Source organism: Anser brachyrhynchus, assembly GCF_964034855.1.
Source record: "Anser brachyrhynchus genome assembly, chromosome: 14".
In the NCBI taxonomy this organism is placed as follows: domain Eukaryota; kingdom Metazoa; phylum Chordata; class Aves; order Anseriformes; family Anatidae; genus Anser; species Anser brachyrhynchus.
Window position 1 is genome coordinate 11,326,665 of NC_137709.1, and position 25,242 is coordinate 11,351,906.

At 58.2% G+C, this 25,242-nt stretch overlaps 1 protein-coding gene across 8 annotated transcripts; it reads right to left on the reverse strand.

Annotated features, from left to right (window-relative positions):
* Positions 1-836: 836 nt before the first annotated feature.
* SLC4A9 (solute carrier family 4 member 9) lies at positions 837-23,786 on the reverse strand. Of its 8 annotated transcripts, none has more exons than XR_013939171.1 (21): positions 23,105-23,786; positions 21,176-21,336; positions 20,816-20,965; positions 20,552-20,613; positions 19,947-20,104; positions 17,907-17,994; positions 17,464-17,618; positions 16,781-16,897; positions 16,348-16,522; positions 15,436-15,569; positions 15,039-15,310; positions 13,485-13,546; positions 13,179-13,361; positions 12,927-13,040; positions 11,366-11,527; positions 10,298-10,476; positions 9,817-9,889; positions 8,768-8,836; positions 7,654-7,827; positions 6,843-7,495; positions 837-1,379 (listed from the first exon to the last, which is right to left on the reverse strand). XR_013939171.1 is itself a non-coding variant. In XM_080554883.1 (21 exons), exons 1-20 carry the CDS (start codon positions 23,380-23,382, stop codon positions 6,868-6,870), a joined length of 3,096 nt encoding a protein of 1,031 aa, XP_080411009.1. In that variant the 5' UTR covers positions 23,383-23,786; the 3' UTR covers positions 837-1,379; positions 6,843-6,867. The 8 variants fall into 8 exon arrangements, 2 of the variants coding, with proteins under 2 accessions (XP_080411009.1, XP_080411008.1); XM_080554883.1 differs by having other exon boundaries at positions 6,843-6,918; positions 7,340-7,495; positions 13,179-13,546; XR_013939173.1 differs by having other exon boundaries at positions 13,179-13,546.
* Between the last annotated feature and the right edge of the window lie 1,456 nt (positions 23,787-25,242).

Genomic DNA, 25,242 nt, shown 5'->3' on the forward strand with positions numbered 1-25,242 from the left:
CGTCACGCGCTCCCAGCATGCTGCCTTGAGAGCACACGCCGAGGCGGTTGGAGACCGCCACCCCGCCCCACTTCCCTGGGCTCGCTTCCTGAACTATCCGGGGGTTGATTGGCTTTCTGGGACGTCGCTCACGCGCCTTGCCGGAGCTTCGGGTTCTGATTGGATAAGCCGGCTGTCGATCAACGGCAAGACGAGGATCCCGGGTTCTGATTCTTCGGTCGCTCCGTCGCTCACAACGCACGGCGTCTGGCGCCGCCTGATTGGCTCCTGCCGCGGACTAAGACCCCGCCCCCTTCGGCTCCCCGTGAAGGTCTCCGTCACCGCCGAAGCCTGGCCCACGCCCGCGCGTCCCGAGCGACGATTGGAGGAAGCCGCTGCCCGTCAAGGCGCGCGGGCCGCCCCCTCGCGTCCCAACCTCACGCACCGAGCGCGGGCCGCGATTGGCCGAGCGGGCTGTCACTCCGGCCGCCTGCCCCTCCGGCCGCTTCCCCCCCCCTCTCCCCCCGCCGCCCCCCTCCCCTGACAGGAGCCGCGCGGGCTCCGTGGGGCCGGGACGCGCCCGTCCCTGCGGGCCCCTCAGGGGAGCCGGGGCTGCGCCGCCCACCTCCTGCCCCAGCTCCTGCCCCAGGCCCCAGGCGGAGTTGTGTGGGGGCAGACCGGTTCCTGCGCCTCCCCACGCCCCCCCCGCCCGGGTCCGGTTCTCCCCTCCAGGATCCGGCCCCAGAACCCCCCCCCCCCTCAGAGCAGGGTGCGGGGGCGCCGCCAGGGCCGCCCTGAGGCGAAACGTGGCTTTCCCTCCCGAAGGAAGAGTCAGGCGGATGGCGCGGGGTCACGGTGCCGTTTATTAAAACGAACGCAGATTATCGTTAATTGCCGAGGCGGAATTTTGCAACCCCGCGTCACCGGCGTGCCGCGGAGCTCCCAGCAGCCTGACCCTGCCCGAGACGCCGCAGGGGCAGGCAAAGCCCCGGCTGGGGCTTGCCCGGGGGGAGCCTGAGCGGGGCCGGTCCGGGCTGCCCCGCACAGAGGGGCCCGGAGCCCGCACCCGTGCCGGGCACCGGCCGAGGTGAGCCGTGCCCGCCTCGCAGCCGTGGAAGCCGGTGGGAGGGGGGGGACACACGGGCGACACGGGTGCGCTGCTCCCCGAGGAGACGAGGCAGGGGCGGAGGAGGCACCGTGGGCTTTGGGAGGGTTTCAGACGCCCCCCGCGGCCTGCTGGTGCGGCCTGTGCCGGATCCCCCCGGGGATCTGAGGTGATCTGGTGATCGGCCGTGTCGGTGCTGATGGCTGCGAGCTGCCAGGTGGTGACGGAGCCAGTCGGAGCCCGCGGGCTGCCTGCTGAACGGAGCCGCTCCCAGGGATGCGGCTGCTCCAAGCACCTGGTGGCACACGGCAATTACCTGATGGCATTGCTAAAGAGAGCGCAGACAGACGCGTGGCAATGCCATCACCTGCACAGCCCAGCTCAACCCAACCTGAAGGGGAAAGGAGGGAAGCTCTGGGCACCCCTGGCTCCCGAAACCGGGCAGCACTGGGCTGCCCAAACACTGCCTGCCGGGCTTGGGCGGGCGAGGAGCCGCTCTTTTGCAAGCCAGGGTCCCCCTTCCCCGGCCTCCCTGCACCAGGAGCTGTGAGCAGCAAACTTATGTGTTGGGGACTGGCTCGCTGCGCGTAATCACATTGATATCATGCAGCTGCAAGATAAGGAAATGGCGGATTACCGCACCCAGCTGGTCTAGAGAAACAAGAGCAAAGACACGTACGCAAGGCTTGTCTGGGAACTCTTGTGAGAAATCCCAGGCAATTAGAAACAATGATAGTAGAGGGCATACTGCCCTGGGAGTTATAGTTAGATTAGAAATGGGAACTAGCGGATAGAAGAATGCGGAACTAACAGATAGGGCAGTAGATGACGCTTACCAATAAGGAGCTTGGCTTTTGCAATATGTATGAGCTAATTATTCTGTACACGATAAAAGACAATTGAGCTATCCATTAAAGCTGAAGCATACTTAACACTCATATTGAGCGTTTGTGTCTTCCCTCCGTCAACAAATGGCGCCCGAACAGGCCTTGCTGGACGAGAACCCTGAACGAGTAAGCTGGAATTAGGCGACGGAGTATAAGGGGAAAGCCGGTTCTGACTACGTAACCTGGAATCCGCGGAACATAAGATTGGGGCGAGCAGAAGGCGACTTGGGAAGAGCGCCCGGGACGAACCCATAGCGGGTCCCGCCGGAACGCCGCGACTGGAAGCTTTGCACGGGGGCAATGGCACCGTGAGTAAGCATGGAGAAACAAGCGGCAATTAATTTACTTAAGTGCTTTTTAGAAAAGCGTAAGACACGCTTTGCACGGGGGCAACGGCACCGTGAGTAAGCATGGAGAAACAGGCGGCAATTGATTTACTTAAGTGCTTTTTAGAAAAGCGTAAGACGCCAGATATAGATTGTCATAAAGAATTACAGGGGTTAGTGGCCTATGGGGTGGCGAAGGGCTGCTTTGTTGACCCTGACACATTGTTTGAGGAGGATGAGTGGCGTAAGTTTGGTGATATATTGTTTGAGGAAATGATTAATGAGAATAAGACGGCTAAGAAGCTGGCAAAACCATGGCGGGCTGTTACGAACGCTTTAACGATATATCGGGTAGAGCAGAAAGTGGCAGCCGCTGCGACACAACGGCTGCGCAAAACGATGAGGGCAGATGAAGAGACCAATCCGTACCCCCTCCCTCCATCAGTCCGGCAATTCACTATGAAAGCCCCCGGGGGAGGGGAGGAGGGAGCACAACCCAGTGCGCCTCCTCTACCCCCGGCCCCCGGGGGAGGGGAGGAGGGAGCACAACCCAGTGCGCCTCCTCTACCCCTGGAAACTCCCGAGGGAGAGGCGGCAGGCGAGGAGAGAAAAAAGAATCCATTTTTGAAAGATATGCGACTCGAATCAGGGGGGTCGGAGAGAGCAGGACTCTGGGCGAAAATAGCAGGGGAGGCGTTACGTGAAGGTGATGTGGGGGCAGCGACAGCGCTTGTAGGCGCCTTCCCCGTGGTGTATTCTCCACCAGACGCCCAGGGCCAGATAACTGTTACTATGACAAATCTGGACTGGAAAATACTGACCCAATTGCGTGCCACGGTAAATGAGTCAGGAATACGTGGGGAGCCAACGAAACAGATGTTAGACTATCTGTGGTCCACTAATATACTGCTCCCCGGTGACATTCGTAATATCATGAAGCTAATACTGACGCAGCATCAGATTCTGCTGTTTAATGCCCACTGGCATTCAGCTTGTCAGGAGGCAGTTGCGGTGCAGCGTCAGCCCGGAGATCCATTATACGGGGTCACGCTGGAGGAGCTTTTGGGGGTCGGTGCATACAATCGCTTGGAGGCCCAGGCCCTAATGGGGCCGGATAAGGCAAAAGCGACCATGACGCTAGCTAGGAGAGCACTGGACCAAATTAGAGAGCCTGGAAGAATGCCCTCCTATATGTCCATCAAGCAAGGGCGAGATGAAGCGTTTGGAACCTTTATTGATAGGGTTGCCGCAGCTATACAGGTAGCTGGGTTACCCGAATATCTCAAGGGCCCTATTCTTAAACAATGTGCCCTTCAAAATTGTAATCAAACCTCTCGAAATGTTCTAAATACGCTGCCCAGTACCTGGACTATAGAAGAGGCTCTTGATCGATTGTCGCGGATACCGATAGGCTCGCAGGCGCTATTGATTGACGCTATTCGAAAGGTAGGGGAAAGTATTACTCAGGGACTGCAGGCTAGTCTGTCGCAGGTATTCGCCGCCCTTGCCCCCCTGCAAAGTGGAAAAGGACCTCACTCGTCGAGAAGACCTGCACTACGCTGCTATCGGTGTGGCATCGCGGGTCATATGAAGAGGCAATGTGGGACGGCTAATGTGTGGTGTCCCTCTTGCCGATCTAATACGCATAATGAAACCGCTTGCCGGCGGAAGACCCAGGGAAACGGGAAGACCGGCGGGAACCGCCGCCCCGCAATGACACAAAAAGCGGCTTTTCCCTCAACAGCGGCGGCAGCTGCGGAGACTCCAACCGAGACGAATCCTTTCACCTCCAACCAGCCACCAGAGGGAGCCTGGGGATTGGACTTGGCAACCGCAGTAAATGTGACTTTGATGGACAACAAGCCTGTTGGGGTGAAAACAGGCGTTATGGGACCTGTAAAAATTAATAATGAGCCTGTTGGAGCACTTCTGATTGGAAGGTCATCGGCGACATTAAATGGGGCTTTAGTGTTAACAGGACTTATTGATAAGGACTTTACTGAGGAGATACAAATTATGGTATCAGCCATGTTCCCTCCGCTACATATACCGAAGGGAACTCGATTGGCTCAATTCTGCCTGTCTCTTGCCAAAGCGACTGATCCCTTCCGCACCTGTTTGTTCGGGGTCCCAATAGGGAACAAGGAGGAGCTGAAACAACTGTTAGCACCATATTCCGCAAGTACTGATTTGTTCGATCTTTCGTCCAACCTCTCCGACGCCGTTGTGGCGGCGCTAGTGGCTCTGAACACGAGCTTGCCATGGGATCCCCAAGAACTGGATTTGTTGGGATCAGTGGCGGTAGGGAACACCAGTAATAACTGGACACAGACGTGCTTTATGTGGAATAAAGGAAAACAAAGTATGACTCAATGGACTAATGTGACCTCTCACACAAGGGGGTTCGAAGCTAATAGCAGCTATTGCGGGTACAACGACACCACCAACACCACCATGGGGGCATACGGGAACAAGTCAAGCACATGGCCAAGGCAAACTGCTAAGGCCTTACCACCTGGCATATTCCTGATCTGTGGAGATCGAGCCTGGCAGGGAATCCCAGCAAATGCGCACGGGGGGCCATGCTATTTGGGACGCTTGACTTTGTTTGCCCCTGACCTACACAGTCAAGAATTGCGAAACATTACTCAACAATGGAAACGCCGGACGAGACGCAGTCTAAAAACCTTGGGGAGTGACTGCGATGACCAGGTCGAACTCTGGGGTCCTGCTGAAAGGTTCTTTTCGGCGGCACTTGTGCCAGGAGTGGCTGTGGCTCATGCTATGGCTAGTCTTGGGAAACTAGCTTGTTGGGCTGTAAAACAAGTAAATGTGACTACGCAGATACTCACAGAAATGGCCCAGGACCTGGACAGCCTGCGACACGCTGTATTACAGAACAGAGCGGCGATTGATTTTCTACTGCTGGCACAGGGCCACGGGTGTGAAGAGCTCGAAGGAATGTGCTGTTTTAATCTCTCGGACCATGGCGAGTCAATCCACGAGCAACTGAAATGGCTGAGAGACCACACCAAGAAGATAGTGGTCCAAGACAATTGGCTTGATGAACTGTTTGCAAATTGGTTTGGGAACATGGGGGGTTGGATATTGGGTCTGATAAAAGAAGGGCTACGCTTACTGCTAATAACTGTCCTAATTATAGTAGCGGCGCGAGTAGTATTTAGTTGCCTAATAAAAAGGCTCGAGCAGTTAACTAGTAGGGTTTTTCTAGCAACAGTAATAGCATGTGTAAGGTGTAATTGCCCGGATAGCTCAGTCGGTAGAGCATCAGACTTTTAAAAAAAAAAGGGGTCAATGCCACACGTGCTCCTTATTGCAATGCATCTCTTTGCTGTCATTATACAAACTATAATAGCATCCTTCCTTGCGCCAGGAGCCGCTCTGCTCGGCTGTGGGATCGACTGTGGAACGGACGCCCCTAGGTGCACCCCGAGCATTTTTTCCTCGGAGGGGTCTCCACTCTCAGCCGCTCACCACGGGAGCAGACAAGGACCTCCTGAAGCTGCACACAAATTATTTTCAGTGATATTGTCTTGTGGTATGAATGAGAAGTGCAAGAGGCCTCTCTGCATGATTGTGTGATTGTGTGATTGTGCTGTGCGAGTAAGAAGCAGTATCGCTGCGAAGCAACATTCCTAGCGCTTAGTGGCTTGTTGACTGATGTAGATTCTAGTAGGCACACTACTTTACAATCGTAGTTCTGCATGAGATTTTTTGACCCTGTTGCTTATTGTACCTTGCTTATTGCAGTGTGTGCGGTGATTGATAGAAAAATCTATAGAAAGCTTTTGGTTCAAAATAAAAACGGGGGAATTGTTGGGGACTGGCTCGCTGCGCGTAATCACATTGATATCATGCAGCTGCAAGATAAGGAAATGGCGGATTACCGCACCCAGCTGGTCTAGAGAAACAAGAGCAAAGACACGTACGCAAGGCTTGTCTGGGAACTCTTGTGAGAAATCCCAGGCAATTAGAAACAATGATAGTAGAGGGCATACTGCCCTGGGAGTTATAGTTAGATTAGAAATGGGAACTAGCGGATAGAAGAATGCGGAACTAACAGATAGGGCAGTAGATGACGCTTACCAATAAGGAGCTTGGCTTTTGCAATATGTATGAGCTAATTATTCTGTACACGATAAAAGACAATTGAGCTATCCATTAAAGCTGAAGCATACTTAACACTCATATTGAGCGTTTGTGTCTTCCCTCCGTCAACACTTATGCAGGGTGGCTGCTGGTCCTGTGGCACCCACTGGCTCTGCCAGACGAGGCTGGGCACTGCTGAATCCCTAAGCCCAGCCTTTGTGCTGCCAAAGTCCGTGCTGACGCTGGCATGATGCACCCATGGGGGCTGAATCCCCTTGAGAACAGGCTGGCTTGGAAAGGTGAAGTATGAGGACAGGTTTGGGTCCTGTTGCAATGCAGCGTGGCAATAACTGCATGCCATCAGGTCGCGTGTCTCTGCTGAGCTGGAGACGAGCAGTGAGAGTGGTCCCAGGCCCGTCCTCCTCTGCCACTCACCTTGCCCTGTGTCCCAGCTGCAAACCTAGTTCACGGAGATGTTGATCTCTGGACCTTGGCGATGCATCAGCTCAGACTGGAGGGAGAAGTGAGGGAGGGATGAGGCTGGCGGTGCTCCCAGCCTTGCTGCAGCAGCTGCATCCAGGGGAGCCAACCCAGGCTGCTGCCCGCAGCCTGGCCCAGTGGCTGTCCCAGACTGCCACCTGAAGCACTCAGCATCACCGTTGACATGGTGTGTGCTGAGCCCGTGGCCCAGCTTTGCTGGCTTCGCTGCAGCCCCTGCTCCTATGCTGCTTCCCAGATGAAAGCACTCATGGCTTTGGTACAATTTCAGCTGGGCTCGGTGCCTTGCACTGAGGCTGTTGGCTCTACCTGCCTCTCCGGGCTGCAGATGCTGCTGCCCTGAGCTGCACGCCCAGGCCAGGCTCAGCCTCAGCACCAAAACATCCATGGGAACAACAACAACAAAAGAGCACAGCTCCCAGGACATCACCCACCTCCTCAGTGTCGCTTTCCTCCTTCTCATGCTTCCTGGGCAGTTTCCCCTCTGCCTCCTTCCTGCCTGTTTCAGGCATGATGCTGTCCAGCCAGCTCAGGTCGTGCAGGGAGAAGATGCACTCCAGCCCCTTCCGGATCCCCACCAGGGCTAGCAGCTGGGGCCAGGGAAAAGTGCAGGTCAGCACAGCACAGCGGTCAGGGCTGGGGCACCGTGTGGTGCTGCCCACGTGGATGCAAGTCTGGGTAGGTCTGTGGCTTTGCTCTGGTCGCTGGCAGGGCCAGCAGTGCTGTCTGGTTAACAGGTACGTCTTACCATCACTGGAAAGATAATGGCAGCCACAGTGGACTTGAGGACCCAGAGCACAGCTAAGCACAGAACCTGGATGAACGTGAAGAGGTGCACTCGTCGCAGTGGCACGTGGCGGAGGTAGAGGAGATCTGGCTGGTGCTTGGCTGGCATCAGCAACAACCGCACTCGATCCGTAAACTGTAGCGAGAGGACAGCAGACTTGGCACACACACGGTGCAGGGAAGGGACACCGGGCATTGTAGACACCTCCAGCTTCCAGGCAGCTGTCACCCACCTCCCTGCCATGGCCACTCACTGCTCACGGGGTCGCTTTGGGCGGGTTGGGGGCAGGAGGGGTGCATAGTTTGTGTTTTGGCAGGATGGTTTCTACCACCATTTGTGCAGTTCAGCCCTCAGGCTCTCTGCCCCCGCAATTCCGTGCTGGCCGCCAGCGCTGCTTTTGGGATCTGTTATAGGTGAGTTCATCTGAGCAGGGCACAACATTGCTCCAAACCAGGGAAGCTCTTTCCAGGTAAGCATTTAGAAACAAGTCAAGCTTGTCCAAAGTGCAACCAAGGAATAATAACACCTTGACTTCCCAGCCTGAGCTCACAGCATGTACCCGCAATCATGTTCTCATCAAGAGCGGGGGGGGGGGTAGATATTACTGGGGCGGGGATTCTCCCCACCCAGGGTTTTGCAGGAGTAGGATGGAGTTGGCAAATCAGTAGTATGGCCAGGGTCAAAGGACCAGCAAGGTCCCCTGCTCTGCCTGCAGCTCCCAGACGCACCGCAGGGACGTGCTCCCCTGCAGCTGCGGAGAGCAGGTCTGGGCCATCCGCTGGTCCTCTGCTTCTCCCAGACTACCTGATCTGCCAGTGCAGAAGTCGCTTATGCTCCCCAGCATCCCAGATACCTTTCTTTCCCTTTCCTCTGACCTTTAAAGGCCCCTCTTTGCCCCACTGCCTTGGGCTTGTGTGTACGGTGCCGCGCTGCAACTTGCACAGATTCAAAATCCAGGCTTTGTGCCATGCCTCAAAGTAAAAGCTGGTATTGAGCAAAACCCTTCATCCCCCAAACAGTACCCACAAGCTTCCCCAGAGCAGTCCAGAGGCATGCTCTGTGCAGCCCCACTCACCTGGATGCTGTTCAGAGCCACCACCCCCATGTGCAGGAAGACCCCGTACAGCACCGGCATTGGGATGTACTGTAAAACATCAGGGTGAGGCTTCAGCAGGGTGTGATTTGTGCTCGGTAAGCTTTGCTTCCTTTAAGAACAGTCTGTATATTCGGCCACATTTGCTCACTTCACTTCCAATAGCACAATTTCATGTATTTTTGCTTATATTATGGATCCAAGGGCTTTGCAGCCTAGATGTGTTCCCGTCTGTGCTGGAAACCAATGCAACCAATTTCCATCTTCAGAGAGGGGACACTCACACGGAGTGTCCTCGTGTTCTAGCACATGGCAGGAGTGATCAAATGCTGGAGATAAGGCACCAAGCCACTTGGAGATGTGTCTTAGGGCTTAAGATTTATAAACAGCAGTGTGGCTGGCAAAGCAAAGGCAGGTTTTGAGCTGGGATGGGTGACTGGAGGGCCACAACTGAGCGGGCAGCTCTGTGAAACGGCACCGGGACCTGGCATGCCCTGAGCTATCCCCTGGCTGGCACCGGCATGGGAGAGGAGCTGTTTGCTGGCTGGAGCAGAGCAGGGGCCTGCCACCCCTGGGGTGCTTTCATGTTTACCTTCTCTCTCACAGCCGCATTTCCACGCTGTGCTGTCAGATTCCTGCCACCTGTGTTGCTCAGCGCGGTCTGCTTTTCTCCCCGAGCCCATTCAGGCAAGGAGGGAGCTGGGCGTCGCTTTCTGCTCCCCATGGACTCCCAGTGGGACTGTGGGGGTGCCTGGGGTTTGGGTCAGCTTTACCGGTGTGATGAAAGGGTCACTGGAGAGGTATTCCTCCCCTTTCCCCTCCCCTTCCCTGGCTGAGCGCCTTCTCACTGTTGCTGGCTAGGTTTCCCTGCGCCAGCTCGACCAGATGCTGGTGGCTGCGGCTGGAGGGGCGTCTGGTTTGGGAACCACCAGCCCACGGCCCTGGCCTTGCTGGATGCAACCGCTCCTCACCGACTTCAGAAAGGAGGCAAAAACCACTTGGAGGCCAAAACCAGAAGCTGCTTTCCATACCTTGAGAATGGGCGCCATAAAGACGGAGACTCCTGTGAGGATGAAGACTGCCAACCCGGTCAGCCTCTGCTCCCTGCAGGCGGTGGCACATGCGTCACACGAAGCTCGGGGCTCTCTCAGGCACCCACAGCCCCTGCCTGGCCCCCAGGCACAGCAGTGCCCCGGCTTCCACGGGGTCCCTGCAGAGGCTTTTTCATTTTTGCTGGTGGTGGCAGCGCGTGGGGGCGGCACACAGCAGCGCCCCTGCGCTTTGGGGAGCGTCACGCAGCCACCGAGCCTCACCAGGCACTGCTGAGAGCTCATCCTGGGGGGATCAGGGGCTTCCCCCTGGACACACGAGCAGCACCAAAGCTGGGGCGTGGTGCCAGCTCTGCTGACTGCTGTGGGTACCTGCCCGTCCCCTGGCGCCGCAGCCACAGGCAGGAGGGACACGGGAGCCACCCGGAACGGGGGTGCTGTGGGGGGTGAGCTCAGACCATACCGGATGCCCAGGAACTCGGGTTGCTCTCCCGGAGCTGAGGTTGTGCTCTCCTTCCTGAGGCTGTCCATGTGTGCCAAGGAGATGACGGTGGCCGACACATACCAGGGGAGGCCCGTCACGGAGGTGATGATCATCAGGAGGGAGACGCAGAGGAGGTCCAGGTGAAAGCCTGCCCCTTTCTGCAACGAGGGAGGTCAGGGCCGGGGGGTGAGCTGTGGACCGTGGCAGCACCATGGGGCTGGAGGGCTCTCACAGGGCACAGGGGGCAAGACGCTGTCCCAGAGGATGACAGACCCGGGGGCTGTCCCCACCGGCCAGCAGGGCGGGTGCCTGTTCATGGTAAGAAGGCAGGGATGTGCCATGTGCGAAGCCGGTGAGGTGGGAGCTTGCCTGGCTCTGCTGTGACCATTGTCCCTTGGCCCTGTGGAGCTGCACGGAGGATGGCCTTGTCCCCTAGCTGGCTTGGCCCCTGCAGTGGTTCCACACTGGTGCATCTCCCTGATGGCCGGCCCCCACCAAGCCCTGCTGCCTGCCCCCCCTGCAGTGGGTGACGGAGGCGTGGGCTGGCAACATCAGCAGAGGGGGAGGCTCGGTGGCACCCCCCCAGAGCTGGGGAGAGGACCGACACCCCTGACACTGCAAACCCCATCGCCTCCTGCCTAGCGAGGGCTGTCTCTGCAGAAGTCAGCGGAGACATTGGCACTGCCAGCGCGGGTGCATCCCTGCCTGGGGCTCCTGTCCCCAGCGGTCGGGCCCACAGGTTGGAAACCCTCAGTCCTCGGAGTCTGGCTTCAGAAAGGGCTCGATCGGCTGCCTGAAGGATGCAGGTACCCAGGCCTGGCAGCAGCCGACCAGCCAGCTCCTTCTGAGCACCCACATCGGTTAAGCAGAGGTGCTGCGTGTAAGGAGGAGACAGTGCCCAGCACGGGACCTGGCCGTGGTTAGGTGTGCAGCTCGCCCCTGGCTGCCCAGCTTGTCCCAGGGCTCCCACGTGGGGTACAGCAGGGTGCTCCCCATCCACGGCCGGCACCCCGCCCAGCCCCTGCCCACCCCCTGGCCCCCACTCACCTTCAGCTTGTACTCCTTGCGGTTAAGGATGACAGCCGTGATCTGCTGGTCCATGAAAATGAGGATGGTGACGAGGACGGCGGGCACTGCGGCTGCCAGGCAGACCCACCAGGGGTTGGCTCCAAAGGGGAGGACAATCCAACCCCGCGTGGGGTTCGTGGGCTGCGGAAGGCAGAAGGATCGTGCTAGCTGACGTGATGCCACAGCAGGGTGAAGAGACCAGCCCATAGGTGCCCGAGCTGGAGTAACACGGGGACCTGCGGATGTTCCTTGCTGGGCAGCGTGACTCACCCAGCTGCCCTACCAGGACACCCTGGCTCCGCCTGAGCAGGCACCACGAGCGAGTGCCGGGAGCTGGGCACACCTGGAGTAGCACGTGCCCTCCCGGGACACAACCTGTGGGGGCAGCTAAGTGCTGGGTAGAAGAGGAGATCCTGCAAGTTTGACGACAGTGAGCCACAAGTGCCCAAGGCCCTCGCAGGAGGTGGCAGCACACGTGGGCGACAGTCCAGCTCATGGAAGAGGCTGAGCCTGCTCCTTAGTGCTGCCAATCCCTCTCCACACCCAGGGTGGGGAGCCCAAGCCCAGGCTTGAGCTCATGCCTCCAGCTCCAGCATGAGCTGTAGCGTGAGGTGGTTGTCCCGCATGAACAGGACTGGGCCAGATGATTTACAGACCACAGGATCGGCTGCAGCTCAGCCCCTTGTATGCAGTGGAGGAACCTGCACTGATACAGGGCTGAAGGGCTACAGGAGGACAGCCATGCCAACAATCCGTCCTGCATTTCCACCCAGACCGCGCTGACGGGAAAGACACCAGCAGCAATGTGAGACGGTCTGCACAGGGGATGCAGACCTGCTCGCTGACAAAGCTTGCAGTGCCCAGCACCAGCACATCAGCCTGATAGCACGGTGGGACTTGCGGGAGATGGACTGGGGCACTAAACCCAGCCAGGCTCTTTGTGGGGAGAGGTAAAGAGGTGAGCTCCTGGAGGCCTTGGCATGGCAAATCCCCACAGTCCTTGGGCATCCAGGCTCCCCAGCTGGCCAGAGTGGGTTTGGCATGCCGATGCTTGCTTCTCCAGCTGGTTCTCCTGTTGTCCATAGGGACTACGCTCCCTGCAATACACCGGGGCTGGGTGGGCTACACCTGCTTCCCATGGAGGAGGGATGCCAGCTCTTCTGGGCAGCCCCCTGCCTCCTCTCTCCTCCAAGGCCCCCTCGATTTGTGAGACAGTGCTGGAGACAGTTGACAAGCTGGGAAGATGAGCTAGCAGCCTCCTGCCAGCAAGGGCGAGCCCTCAAGCACCCGTGGTGTGTGTGGGACATGCCTGGGCTGGCCTGGAGCAAGCAAGTTGTAGCAAAGGCTCCATTCTTCTACAGATCCTCCCTCCTCCAAGCTGAGACCTTGCACAAGCTGCAGCAGCCCCCTGCCCTGGTGTCTTCTCCCATCCAGTGGTGCCTGGGCAGCGCTGTGTGCACAAAAGGCCAGCCAGGGCCCACAGCCCCTGCCCTGCGTGCACCTCTTTGAAAGTGCTGCCAACTCCCCGCCCGCCAGTCACCTTCAGCTCACTGGGAACGAGGAGCTTGGGGGTCTCCAGGCCAAGGGCCACGTCGATGGCACAGAAGATGAGGATGGCCAGGATGATGGAGAAGTCGCTCACCAGCTTCCGAAGCTGCAATGCCGCAGACAGGGAGGCTTTTACCTGGGCTGGCCGGGGACCATCCCCAAGCAGCTGCGGTGGGGGGGACGATGTGTGCACCCCAGAAACATGGCAGGGCCAGCCCCAGCCGGGCGGCTGGGGACCACTTACCCCTGTGGGAAAGTAGCGGCTGCTCTTGAAGTGCTTGAGCGCCGTGCAGCAGAGGAAGGTGCCCCCGAAGAGCAGGAAGGACAGGAGGGCGATGTCGGGCACGTACTGGCAGCTGGCCCCCAGGAGCTGGCCACCTCGACTCAGGCACTGGGCCCGGCTCAGCCCGGCAGGGGCTGCAGGAGGCTGTGGGGATGCGGGGAGGGAGCAGGAGGAAAGGGGCCAGGGATGCGGGCACCCGGAGTCCGAGGGCCAGGGTGGGCAGCCCTGCACTCTGTCCCCCCCCCCCGCCAGGAGAAGGGTCCGTACCTGCTGCAGGGCTGTGGGCGAAGGGAGCGGTGTGTCGGTGTCATTCCCTGCGGAGACGTGGCCTGCGGGAGCGTGGTGGGAGTCAGTGCCCTGGGGCTGGGCTTGGAGCAGCCAGGACCCCGCTCCTGTTGCATCCCCGGGGGGTTCTGAGCTGGTCTGGCTGCCCAGGCAGGGCCGTGTGGGACCCCCGAGGCCTGGAGATGTCTCCGGGCAGCAGAGGGAGGGCCTGATCGGCAGCTGTGTGCTCTGAGTGGTGTCAGGCCAGGGCTGAGGCATGGGAGTGCAGGAGGGGCTGGAGCCAAGTTTTACAGGATACATCCCTGGCCCAGCCCCTCGCAGACCCTGCAAGGCTTCCTCACATCTTTTCCAGCTCTTCAGTGTTGCCTCCTCACTGCCATACTAAAATACTCCTTCCCCAGCTCTTCCCACAGCCCATTTCCAGCTGAAGCGTGCAAAACTTCAGTCATTCAAAGTGATGTTTTCCAGCCCAAAGGCCTGCCTTTGGGGTTGTAAAGGCTTGGGAAGGGCTTGCCTGAAACATCATCACACTCAGAGGCAACAGCAGCACTAAGCTCTGCTCAGCATTGATGCTTTTGGTACACAGTGCCACGGCCCCACTGCCACAGCGATCCTGCAGACGTGGTGATCTCCATGTCACTGGAGACACATCTCATCCAGACCCCGTGAAACGCCCTCTGATTTATAGACCAGAGTATAAACTGCAGAGGAGGCCTGCCCTGGTGCTGCTGGACCCCCCACCTCCAGTGGCCAGCTTCCCCCATCCCCAAGCTGCAAGAGCTGGGCTGTGCTCAGCGGGGCGCTCCAACCTGGGTGACCACAGATTCAATGAGGGAGTGGATGGATGGTGCCTCTGCCCTGATTCCAGCCACAGGTCACAGAGGGGCTCGGCAGGGGTCCCTGGCACGGGACGGGGGGGGTCTGTCACCAGAGTCAGGAAGGTAGTTGCCATATCCCATTGGGAAAGGGCTGGCCCAGACCAGCCAAAGAGGCAGAATGAGGTGACGTTTCCATGCAGTTGGCTGCTCGCTCCTGTGTCTACACCTGAGCAAGCCGTGGGGATGCCCTGGGACAGTCCCTGACCACACATGCCCTGGTTGAGGGGCACAGCCAGCGCATGGGACTGAGAAGCCTCCTCCCGCTGCAGCTGTGAGGCATCCGTGAGCCAGACAGCCCTCATCTGCCTTGGGGACCACAGCGCTCCTTGGGGCCAAACCTAGCCCCTGGACAGACAGGGCCTGGACAAGGCAGGGCTACGCTCTGTGGTGCCTGGGACAGGAACACCGGCTGTGCCCACCTTCATCGCCTCCCTTGTTCCTGCTCTGAGACAGGCTGGTGGAGACCAGTCCACAGCAGAAAACATTGAGGCTACTGGGCTGGGGCCCTGCCACAGCCGTGAGGTCCCCGTGAAGGTACAGCCCCTCGTACACAGCCAGTGCACTGCCCACCAGCGTGGCACAGCCCCACAGCCACCCCAAGCAGCCAGCCTGGGAGCTGTGCACGGACCAGGAGCTGCAGCAGGCAGCCTGGGCTTACCTGGGCTGGACAAGTTGCAGGAGCAGCTGTACAAGGTCACATCATCAGTTCGGTAGTGCCAGTTGATGGGGAAGGCTTCTGCCAGGCTCAGCATCTTCTTCAGGGAGTCATAGATGAATATCAGGCTGATGAGAGCACAGAAGCCTTCCTCGGTGAAGCGGGTGAAGTACTGCACCAGGTGGCTTGCTTCGGTGGCCACCAAGACCAAGCCGAAAAAGGCCACCCAGAGCCCGATCCAGAGGCGAAACTCCAGGTAGTCCAGGCTGTAGTCCCTAGTGGGAAGGGTGACCCAGATCCTCAGTACAGCACAGACACACGAAGGTAGCCCATGCCTGGCCAGGGGATGGTGGCAGCAGGGGGGTGTCCCCTGAGGAGCCCCCCTCAGCACAGTCCTTACTCGCTGAAGGAGAAGAGGAGGCGCTCGAAGACCAGCACAGGACCAGTGCTACTCAGGATGGTCAGGGGCTGGCCGGAAAAGAGGCAGAAAATGGAGCCAGCAAAGGCAGTGCCCAGGAAGCTCTCCAGCACGCCCTGCAATGCAAATAGATGGGGTGCCATGACCGGGTATGCAGTGGAGACGGGGGGGCGGGCTTCACATGGCTGCCTGAACGCTCCTGTGCTGTCAGCCTGATGAAGGACAACGGAAAGGCAGGTTCCAGGGTGACAGCCCCGCAGGCAAGGGAGGAGGGGAATGCAGGGCATGTGGGCCTGGCGTTGCTGGTGCTGCTGGTACTAGCTACTGGGGCTGGTACTGGCTGCAGGTGTGAGGAGACACTGCTCAGGGAGCACCCCTGGGTTTATCCTCAGGCTGTCACCAGAGCCAGCCCATTACGGGACCAGGTCCTGACACGGCTTGGGGATAGAGCTGCAGAAGCAAGGCTGGCCCAGGGGCTGCAGCTTGCCTGGGCTCACTGTGGGGCAGCACACCAGAACACCACCAGCCCCATCTGTGCCTGCAGGCTGTGTCTTGAGGCAGCTGCCATCCCTCATCCTTCCTGGGGAGCAGGGGAAGCCCCAGAGTGTGGGGCCCTAGCTTGGCACTGGGGCCCTGGGAAGGCCAGGGAAGGGCAAACTATTGTCCAAAGACAATGCTCAAGATGCACGGGCCTGGCCATCACTCCATGGGCACCCACAGAAGGTGGTGCTTCACGAGGTCCTGCAACCCAGCCAAGTGGTACATGAGCAGGGAGGTTTGTGTTGTGCTTCCCCTGGCAGCCCTGCCCTGAGGACACTCATTGCCAGGCAAGCCCCATGTGCCTACCCCGTGGCATGGTTCACGCCCAGCTTGGCACCCTGTGAGCACACTGACCTGCATGTTGGCTGTTGCGTCCCCCAGCATGCCCCCAAAGGTGATGGCATTGGTCACAGTTGCCAGGTAGATGTAGAGAACTGCTGAGAGGCACTGAATGTGCAGGGCGTCAGAGAAATCGCTCCTGTACCAAGGTGCCTTCCTCCGGATGTCTCGGACCAGTCCCCCAAAGAGCCTACAGCCAGAAGGTTGTGAGAGGAAAGAGGTCTCAGAGCACTCTCTCCTGATGGCCAGAGCCCCACCAGAGAGCTGCTGGTCCCTTCCCTTGGAGCTACCAGCCAGCACAGTTTGGAGGTGGTGGCTCTGGCAGACTCGCTGGGGAGGACCTTTGAACTGCCCAGCTAAGCTAGGGCTGATGGAGCAGGCAAAGGCATGGTCTCACCCTGCTCCACGGCAAGGGGAGCGGCTGACGCCTGTCTGTCCAGGCACTCACCTCCCTGTCCTCTCCAGCTCCTCACTGAAGTGCGGGTGGCCCAGGCCAGGTCTGTCCTCAGCAGCTGCTGTGCTCCCATTGCAGTGAGATTTCCACTCCCGCAGGTGCATGGAGATCCTGAGGCAGAGCCAGGGAAGCCTGAGCAGGTAGGCTACAGAGCAGAGCCCTCAGAACACCGATGCATCTAGGAGAGGCTACGAGGGGACAGGAAGGTTGGAGAGGGAAGAGGGTTGTAGGCAGGGCTGGAGGAACCTTGTATATCCTCTGGCAATGAGGAGGAGGGAAAGGATCAGGAGGATGATGAGGAGAAATTCCCTTCACCAGCTGGCAGGCCAGCCCCCGAATGAGCCCCAACCGGACCGGTTCTAGAGGGGGAGCTGGGCGAAGCAGGAGGTGTCCTGCTTGGAGTGTGCTGAAGTTCCACATTCCCAGCAGCTCTTGCACAAACAGGACATTGTGTGGTTTTGCCATTCCCTCACTGCCAAGAGCCACGTGGGACCACAGGACCAACAGCACTGGGGACCGTCGCTGTGATCTGCACTAGTTGGAGATGTGAAGGGGCTTGGCTGGGACTTCACTGGCAAAGATTGGCTCCTGGGTGACTTCATCCCCATAGAGACCCAGATTTCAGCATCACAGGCTTGCAGCAGAGATCTTTTGCAGCAGATCTTCCCCCAGGATACCTCTTATGCGGAGACGGCAAACAGCTTGGTGGAGGAATTCGGGCACTGGCATCCCATTTCCCAGGAGGAAGCACGGTCAGCTCATCCAGAAACACATCAATTCCTGCAATGATGTCCTCTTGGTTCTTAGCCTGCAGGGCAACCCTTTGGAAGAGCTGTGGTGATATACAGTGGATTAGCTGTAAAACCCTGCATTCAGCTACTCAGAGCTATTCCCCCAGCCTCCCAGCCAGGAAAGCACCCATACGCTTCATTACAATGGGTGTGCCTAGATCCTACAGACCAAGCCAAAATCTTTGTTTTCTTATCCTAGGCAATGGAAGCTGCCAGCCTGCTCTGTCTTCTGCTTCTCACACTGCAGCCTGCATTGGAGGAGTCTTGGTATCCTCAGCTCAGCCCCATTCCACCCTGAGTGCTCAGGACAACTGCTGCATCAGGCTTACCTCGTCTGTCAGCAGTGTGGCCATGGCCCTTCCGATCTCATGATAGGCTTTCACTTTGGCGTGGGGGCCCAGCAGAATGAAAAGAAACCTATGGACAAGACAGCAACCCGTGAACATCCCTGCACAAAGCAACTTCTCCTGGGGGAGCTTCTTCTGAGGGCAGGCCGCTGTGCTGCTGGGATCCCAGTGACAAAGGCTCGGCAAGCTTGAGGGACTGCAGATGCCAAGCAGTCTCCCCTGCACATGGGGAGGTGGGCGCCTACCCCAAGCAGGAGGCTGGGGGCGGTGGGCAGAAGACAGGACACACACCTGCTGCCCAGTGCACAGAAACCGCGCTCACCCAGGAGACCACAGGGCACTGGGACCCCAAGGTCTGCAGAGATGGGGCTGACTGGGGTGGGAGGCAGCTCTTTGGGGCACAGGAAGAGTCAGATGCTGACGTGTGGGTTCATGCTCATGGGGATGTTGCTCACAGGCAGTTTGCAGGAGCATTGCCATCAGGAAGGAGAGCTTGCTAGCTGCATGGGAAGCAAGGTTTGATAGGACTACATGGACATAGGAAGAGAATGGAAAGAGGGCTCAGAGCCCTCGAAGAAATATGGCTAAAGTCCCACACCTCACAGACAGCTGCAATATAAAGGCTACAGAGGGACAGCCTGACCAGATATTTAACCAAGTCCCCCACTTTTTTTCCCAAGACTGCAGAAATCTGTTACTGTCATGATACACAGAGGCTGCAGAGTGGTTACAGTGATCAGACCCAGATCAACATCCAGAAATGGGACAGGGGAACTATTCTGACAGCATGAGCAGGGCCAAATGTGGTTGAAAAGAGCCTGCTCCAGCCCTGATGTGCAGTGTCAGTGCTTGAAGCCTCCCAGACCCTGCTCCATGTGGTAGGAAGGAGAGGAAAGCAGTACAGAGCAGCAGCTGCCCGGGATTTCATTCACATATGTGCGTGCATCGGGACAATGGGAAAACCAGACAGATAAAATCCTAGAGATGGAACTGGGGGGTTGATAGCTCCGGATTGTTGGCTGCATCCGCATGGCAGCACAGAGCGGCAGGCAAAGGGGAATGGCATTAAGGGTAATGAGATGGGTAGGGACAAACTCTCTTGCTCCTGTTCGGGCCCGGAGAGGAAAAAGAGCCATTTAGAAAATATGTGGATAAGCGTTGTTGTCAGCCATATAAAGACACGAGCAGTGCTCCATGGGGATATGCCTCGACCTCAAGCCACACGATTCCCATCAAGGAGACCGACTACAGGAGGTGAATGTCCTGCTTCTATCCCTTCATCCTCTGAATGCTCTGGCTGCAGTGACCAGGAGGTGGCAATGTTCCTCCAGGTCCCTGTCTGTCTCCTCAGAGTGCTTCCTAAGGAAGTCCCCAGTTCAGAGGGACACACTGGAACTTCCCTGTTACAGCTTCACATGATGCACTCTGCAAGCATGGCAAAACATCTCTTGCACCCGCTCCTCTCCCTCTATGCTGACAATGCCCCATACTAGAACAAGAGACGCCCCGCTGCTCTGAAAAGCATCCGTCAGGCCAGCTTGGCAGGAAAGAGAGAGGCTCCCTGAAATCCACGTCCCTTTCCAGCCTCGAGCATTGATGCTCCTGGGGAGGAAGCTGAGTGCATCCAGACCCTCCTAGGGAGGAGGGTGAGTGCAGAGTTCAGGTGGGGACAACACAGGGGTCCGTCCCCCCAGCCTGCCTAGCAGCTGCTGACACTGCTCTCAGCACTTCCCAGCTGCAGGGAACTAAGCTCCTGAGGGACTCCGGAAAGCTGGAGTCAGGCGGTGAGTCAGGGTTCTGGGTCTGTGCGCAGGCTCTTTGTGTGGCTTTGGGTGTCTTCCCCTTTGCTTTTACCAGGTAAGTCTAGTCATTGGTGCTTAGCTCAAATGGTTGTTCTGTGCTCCATGGTCCAGAGCTTGAGGGATGCAGGAGCGAGCGGGGACACAGACCACAGAGGGGACTACAGGGCTGGAAAAGGGGTTTGTGTGGCCAGCAAAGGGTCACTAGCCAAGCTCCAGTTACCTGCTGGGGAAAGCAACTTCAGTCAGTGAGCCAAGTGCCACCACCTCCCTTAAACGAACGAAGACGGTAAATGGCTTCTTCAGGAAGTCAACTTCACCAACCATAATGTTGGCAACTTCGGCCCCTGGTGGGAGCTTCTTCTTAAATCGGTTTCTCAGCTGAAACAACATGGAAAGGAAAGTCCGTGTAGGATGACATCTGCCACAGCACTGTCATGTCTAAGGCAGCTGCTTTCCCTGTGCTCAGCAGCTGGAACTCAGGATGTGATGGCTGCCCAGGGGCCAGGGAACGTCTTGCAATGAAACTAAGCTGCTGCAGCACTTCCAGCTGCCAGCCTTGTCAGCTGCACTATGCACCTGCCTGGCCATCTCCTTGGGGCATCATGGCCTGGGGACTCCCTGCCTCCCTCAGAGATGACACATCAGGAAGACTTGGTTCTGCAGTGACAAACGCAGGCCTACCCAGTAACAGTAATGCCATTACGGGACAGAATTTTTCAGCCCACTTTGGGTTTGAGGCCAAGAAACGTGTCCATTGCTTGGAAAAGTCGATTACCTCCACTGAGACCTTATCCCAGCTCCCTCCTGCCTCCTCTCCTGCCTTACCTGTTCCTTGAGAGGTGTTTCTGAGAGCTGAGCTCTGGCCTGAGGGCAGTTTTTGGCCTTCCCTGTGGAAAAAAAAAAAAAAAAAAGGAACAAGCAGCAAAATACATGTGGAAGCAAAAGCTCAGCATGGGTATTGCCCCAGGTAGGTGGCCCAGAGGCAGCAGAGACACAACAGGAGGGACGGTGGTGTCCCGACTCACCAGCTGGGGCTGGGCCGTGAGTGGCTCAGCTCCCAGCACGGGCACAGCCAGGTGCCAGGCATACCTCTGCAGGGACTGAGGCCGAGGTCAGCGAGCGCCAGCAGTGGGGATTTGGTGGCTTGGTGCCGTGGCTGGAGGAGCAGCAGGGCTGCCAGGCGGTCCTTCAGCTCAGGCGGCAGCGCCCGTTCATTGGGCTGCCTGCAAAGCGCCTTGTCTGCAACAAGGACAGGGGAAGAGCTTAGCTCCCCGCACTGCCCAGCCACGGGGCTCTGCCAGAGAAAGGCCCCTTTTGCTGGCCTGGCAGAGCCACTTTGGCTACCCAGCAATCCTGTGTCACGGCTCTAAGTTAGGGATCTCCTGGTGGCCTGGCCCCGCTCCCAGAGGCAGCTCATCCTATGAGGTGACCTTTACGTCTCCCACGTACCAATTATTTCCTTGACACTGTGGGCATCCAGATCCAGGAGCACTGTCCCCTTCTGCAGGCATGTCCGCAGCTCGAAGAGGCTGTGCAGGGGGAGGGCTGGGATGTGGGGCATGCTCCAGCGCTCCCCTCCATCCTCCACCTTCTCCTCGAACTTTATCCACCTACCCAGGAAGAATGACAGGGTCAGTGGCACGAAGTAGGCTGCTCTGGTGTCCTGTGCCCAGCAGCAGGAGCCGCAGATCCCTGATCTCAGCATGGAGCTAGACCAGGCAGGATCGGGTTTTGGGGCCCGGGGCTGGCAGTGTGGGTGGCTGGTGGCAGGAGCAGCCTGGGCAGGTACATCCCTGCCCCTGCCACCTCACACCTTGCTCTGAGTTCCTGCCCAGAGGAATTTCACCCATCCCCATAGCTAGCAGTGCTTGCTGGCAGTCAGAAGAGACGTGTTTTGAGGCATTTACCATGAACAGGCTGTGCCAAATATTTGCAGACCAGCACACACAGAGCTTCCCTTTGTCCCACCAGCATGCGGCGCGGTGCGAGCGTGCCGAGCAGACTGCCTGCAGGCCCAGTGCTGGCTGTTCCTCCAGGCAGGCCCAGGGGAGGCCCATGGCGGCTGAGGCGGAGCCTGGGGCACAGCCATGCTGGGAGAGGACAGCTGAGTACGGAGGAGAGCCCCCAGCACACCGACTTTTGGCTCTGGGGCAAGGGCACCCGCTTCCCCTCCATTCCCTGTGGCCTCTGCAGCAGGCCTGCTGCTGCCGGAGCCCCCTTTCGCACGCATCCCAGCATCCCGCCCATGCATCCCCATCTGCTGCAGAGGGGTGGCGTGGCGAGGGGACACGTCCTGGCCACGCTCCTACCCCACACCAGCACACGGCTGGCCCTGGCCCCTCTCCACTGTGCCTCTGCCCCTGGGTCCCATCCTCCCTCCCTGGCCCGAGGTGACCCAGCCAGCCCTGAGCTCCATCTACTCCTCCGCTCCCAGCTCTCACCCTCGGGTTGTTTCTGACTCCTGCTGCCTCAGGCATCTGAGCCATTTCCACATCCTGCTCCTTCTTTCCCCCTATGTACTAGTTCCACCCTGGAAGTGCTGCCCTGTGGCCTAAACATTTTTCCAGGCCTTTCTTCCATGCTCTAGAAAAGAAATCAAATTGTCTCCCAGGCCTTCAGGTTGTGTGCACAGGGACCATGGCCGCAGGCCTAGCCCCCCTGCTGGGCTGACATCCAACCCATCGACGCTGTCCCAGAATTTTTGAGGAGAGCAGCACACCCTCATTTTCACCAGCAATTTCTGGGAAGGTTGCATCCACTACTCGGGAAGAGCTGCCTAGTGTTGCTGGACTGCTCATGGTCTGCACCCAGGCTTCGCCCCTGATGCCAGTGCACTGCAGGATACATCCTTCTCCCCAGCTCTTCTATGACACCTACTTTCCCTGTTTTCCCACAGTGATCTTGCTGCTACGCTTTCGGTTCTGCTTCAGCTTCAGCTGTGCCAGGCCAGTGCTCAAAGACAGTGAGCAATGAAGCACTGTCCCATCACCAGCTTGCAGCATAGATGCTGAGGCCTTGGAGAGGCAAGAAATGCAGAAGCAGAACTAAGGAAATACATGTGTCAGCACTGTGCAAAGGCAGGGTCACTGTCTGCACCTTGCCTGACACTGTGTCCTCACGGGTGGTGGAAACTTTCAGATGAAATGAGTCACTCAAAATTAGGAAGAAGAATTTCTTGGAAGACACAGCATGGGCACTGGAGGGGGGAGAGCAAACCGAGCATCCCTGTTGTTGAGGAACCATTACAAGCCAGAGTAAGGCAGGAGACTTGCCCAGCAGACAGCTCAGCACTGCTGGAGCACCTAGTAGTCTAAAGACCAATTCACCCTGCGTTCCCCAAGCATCACCAGCTGGCCTGACCACAGCACGAGTGCCTACCTGGCCGTCTCTTTCCACTCCAGGCCTGCCGGGGTGCTGAGCAGCTCGTTGAGCTGGATGAACAGCAGTGGACACTTTCTGTCCCCCACCTCTTCCTGTTGCAGGATGGCACGGACTCGCTCTGCTGCTGAGGAGATGCTTGAGGCAAAGATGCTGCAGCTGACCACTGGGTAGAGGACATCGGAGCTGCTGCTCGGGGTGTCTTCTTGCCTGAGCTGTGAGTGGGCATCTGCTGCCTGCAGAGCTGCGCTGGCCGGCCCAGGCGCTTGGTCTCTCATTGTGACCAGCGACTGGGAGCCACGTGCACCAGCTTTGCTGGGTGCTCACTCTTCTGGAGTTGCTGGCATCTTGCTCATCTCACCCTTATAAAAGCTGTGAGCCGGTTCAAACTGGCCACAGACTAACAGCCAGGAGCCAAACCCCAAACAGCATTATCAAAATACAGTGGCCAGCCCTGAAAACCTTGGTGTCTCTGGCTCCCACTGCTCCTATTCCCCAACCTGGGCAAGAGACCTGGGGACCCCAGGTCTGCCACCTTAAACCTGGGCTTGTGGGTGACACGGCCCATCCTTACCCACCTCGCTTGCTGCTGGGGACAATGACATGAGCCAGATAACCATCGTGATGGCTCTGTGATTGCTGCAGTGAGAATGAGATTGGGCTTTCTTGGTTAAATGTCAGAACCCACCACCCACACCTGCCTCCTAGACCAACCACACACCTGTACATGTGTTGTTGGAGGAAGCAGCTTGTCTACAAGCACTCCTGCACCCTCCCAAACCTCAGTGGACTCTGGAGAGCACACAGAAAGGCCAACCCCGTGAAGCCAATGACAGTATGGGTGCGTGTGCCAGGCAGCCCTTGCCCACTCTCCCCACAGTGTGTGGGAGGAGGGAGCACACGGCCCCATGGCAGTGTTTGCCGGGGAGGGGGATGTAGCACCGTGCTCTTCCCTTGCTGCAGTGGGGCAACGGGGATGTGCGACAGGGAAGGATGTGTCACCGCTGAGGAAATCCAGAGTGGGGCAAGAGGGAGCCTTTGGGAGATGAGGAGTTGCTGGCGGGCTCACGGCAGAAGGTGAACAGTGCGTCATGAGTGGCGACAAGGGCCATCACGGCATGCAGAGGATGTCACCATGGGATGAGGCAGGCAAGCGGATGTTGCAGCGTGTGCAAGGAGGAAGGATGTGGGGACATCTGTACAGCCCTCCTGGGCAGAGGGAGCTGGCACAGTGAAGCCACAGCCAGTGGAGACAGAGCCTGTGCCCTGCAGTGCAGGGCCGCCACAGAGCTCAGTGCTTCCCCTTCCCATCACTGCTCCACCAGTGCAGGATGAAGGGACCAGCCCTCACTTGTCCTAGCAGCAAGGGGCTAGTTGGCCTACTCGGACCGTCTTTGACCCACTCTCACCATCCCCAAGCAACTGTTAGCAGCCCACCCTCCTCTGTGAGGGCAGCTGGACACCCCAGCCTGTGCCTTGAGCTGGCCACGCCTGGAGAAAAGCTGACGGCAGGGAGCTGTGCCCTGTGCCGCTGGGCCAGGGCAGGATGGAGACAAGCCTGCTGTGTTGCCACAACATGCAGCCCTGCCTGCACTGCCGTGGGGTTTTGCTACCTTCATTCCTTCCAAACAAACAGTCCCGTTGTATACAGTGCAAATACCACAACATGCAACACAAACAGCCCAGCAAACACTGGCTGTTTGTACTGGAACCAGTCGGTCTGTGCAGGAGTTGGTGCTGGGAGCAGCCTGGAGCAGGGCCAGGCACCACCATTGCTGAAGTCACGTTTCAGGGGAGCACGGGTGGTCATAAACTTGGGCCCTAGTGCCAAAGGGGCACACGATGGCCTGTGGTGGGCTGGTATCTGCTCCGCAGCAGCTGTAGCTTGGGCTCAATGGGCCAGGAGCTGAGGCTAAGGCCACGGTGGTAGCTCTGGTCCACAGTGAGGCACTGGGATGTGCGAGACCCTCTGTGCTGAGCAGGGACAGGAACTCTTTTTGCTTGTGCTGCTCAGCCTCTCCTGTGCCTTCCCCAGGTAGCTGTGACAGTCCTGCACTGGTCCCCATTCCCCATGTGGCACCCAGTCCCACCCCAAGAAGGGCTCTCATCTTGTTTTGGTCAAATGTCTTTTTCCTGCT

Excerpts from the sequence above, each read along its gene's own strand:
- SLC4A9 (XM_080554882.1), bottom strand. The coding sequence starts at position 23,382 with ATGAGAGACCAAGCGCCTGGGCCGGCCAGCGCAGCTCTGCAGGCAGCA. Across the intron at positions 16,523-16,780 it reads GAGCTGGAGAGGACAGGGAG|GCTCTTTGGGGGACTGGTCC; the intron begins GTGAGTGCCTGG and ends TTCTGGCTGTAG. Across the intron at positions 8,837-9,816 it reads TTATGGCGCCCATTCTCAAG|TACATCCCAATGCCGGTGCT; the intron begins GTATGGAAAGCA and ends GATGTTTTACAG.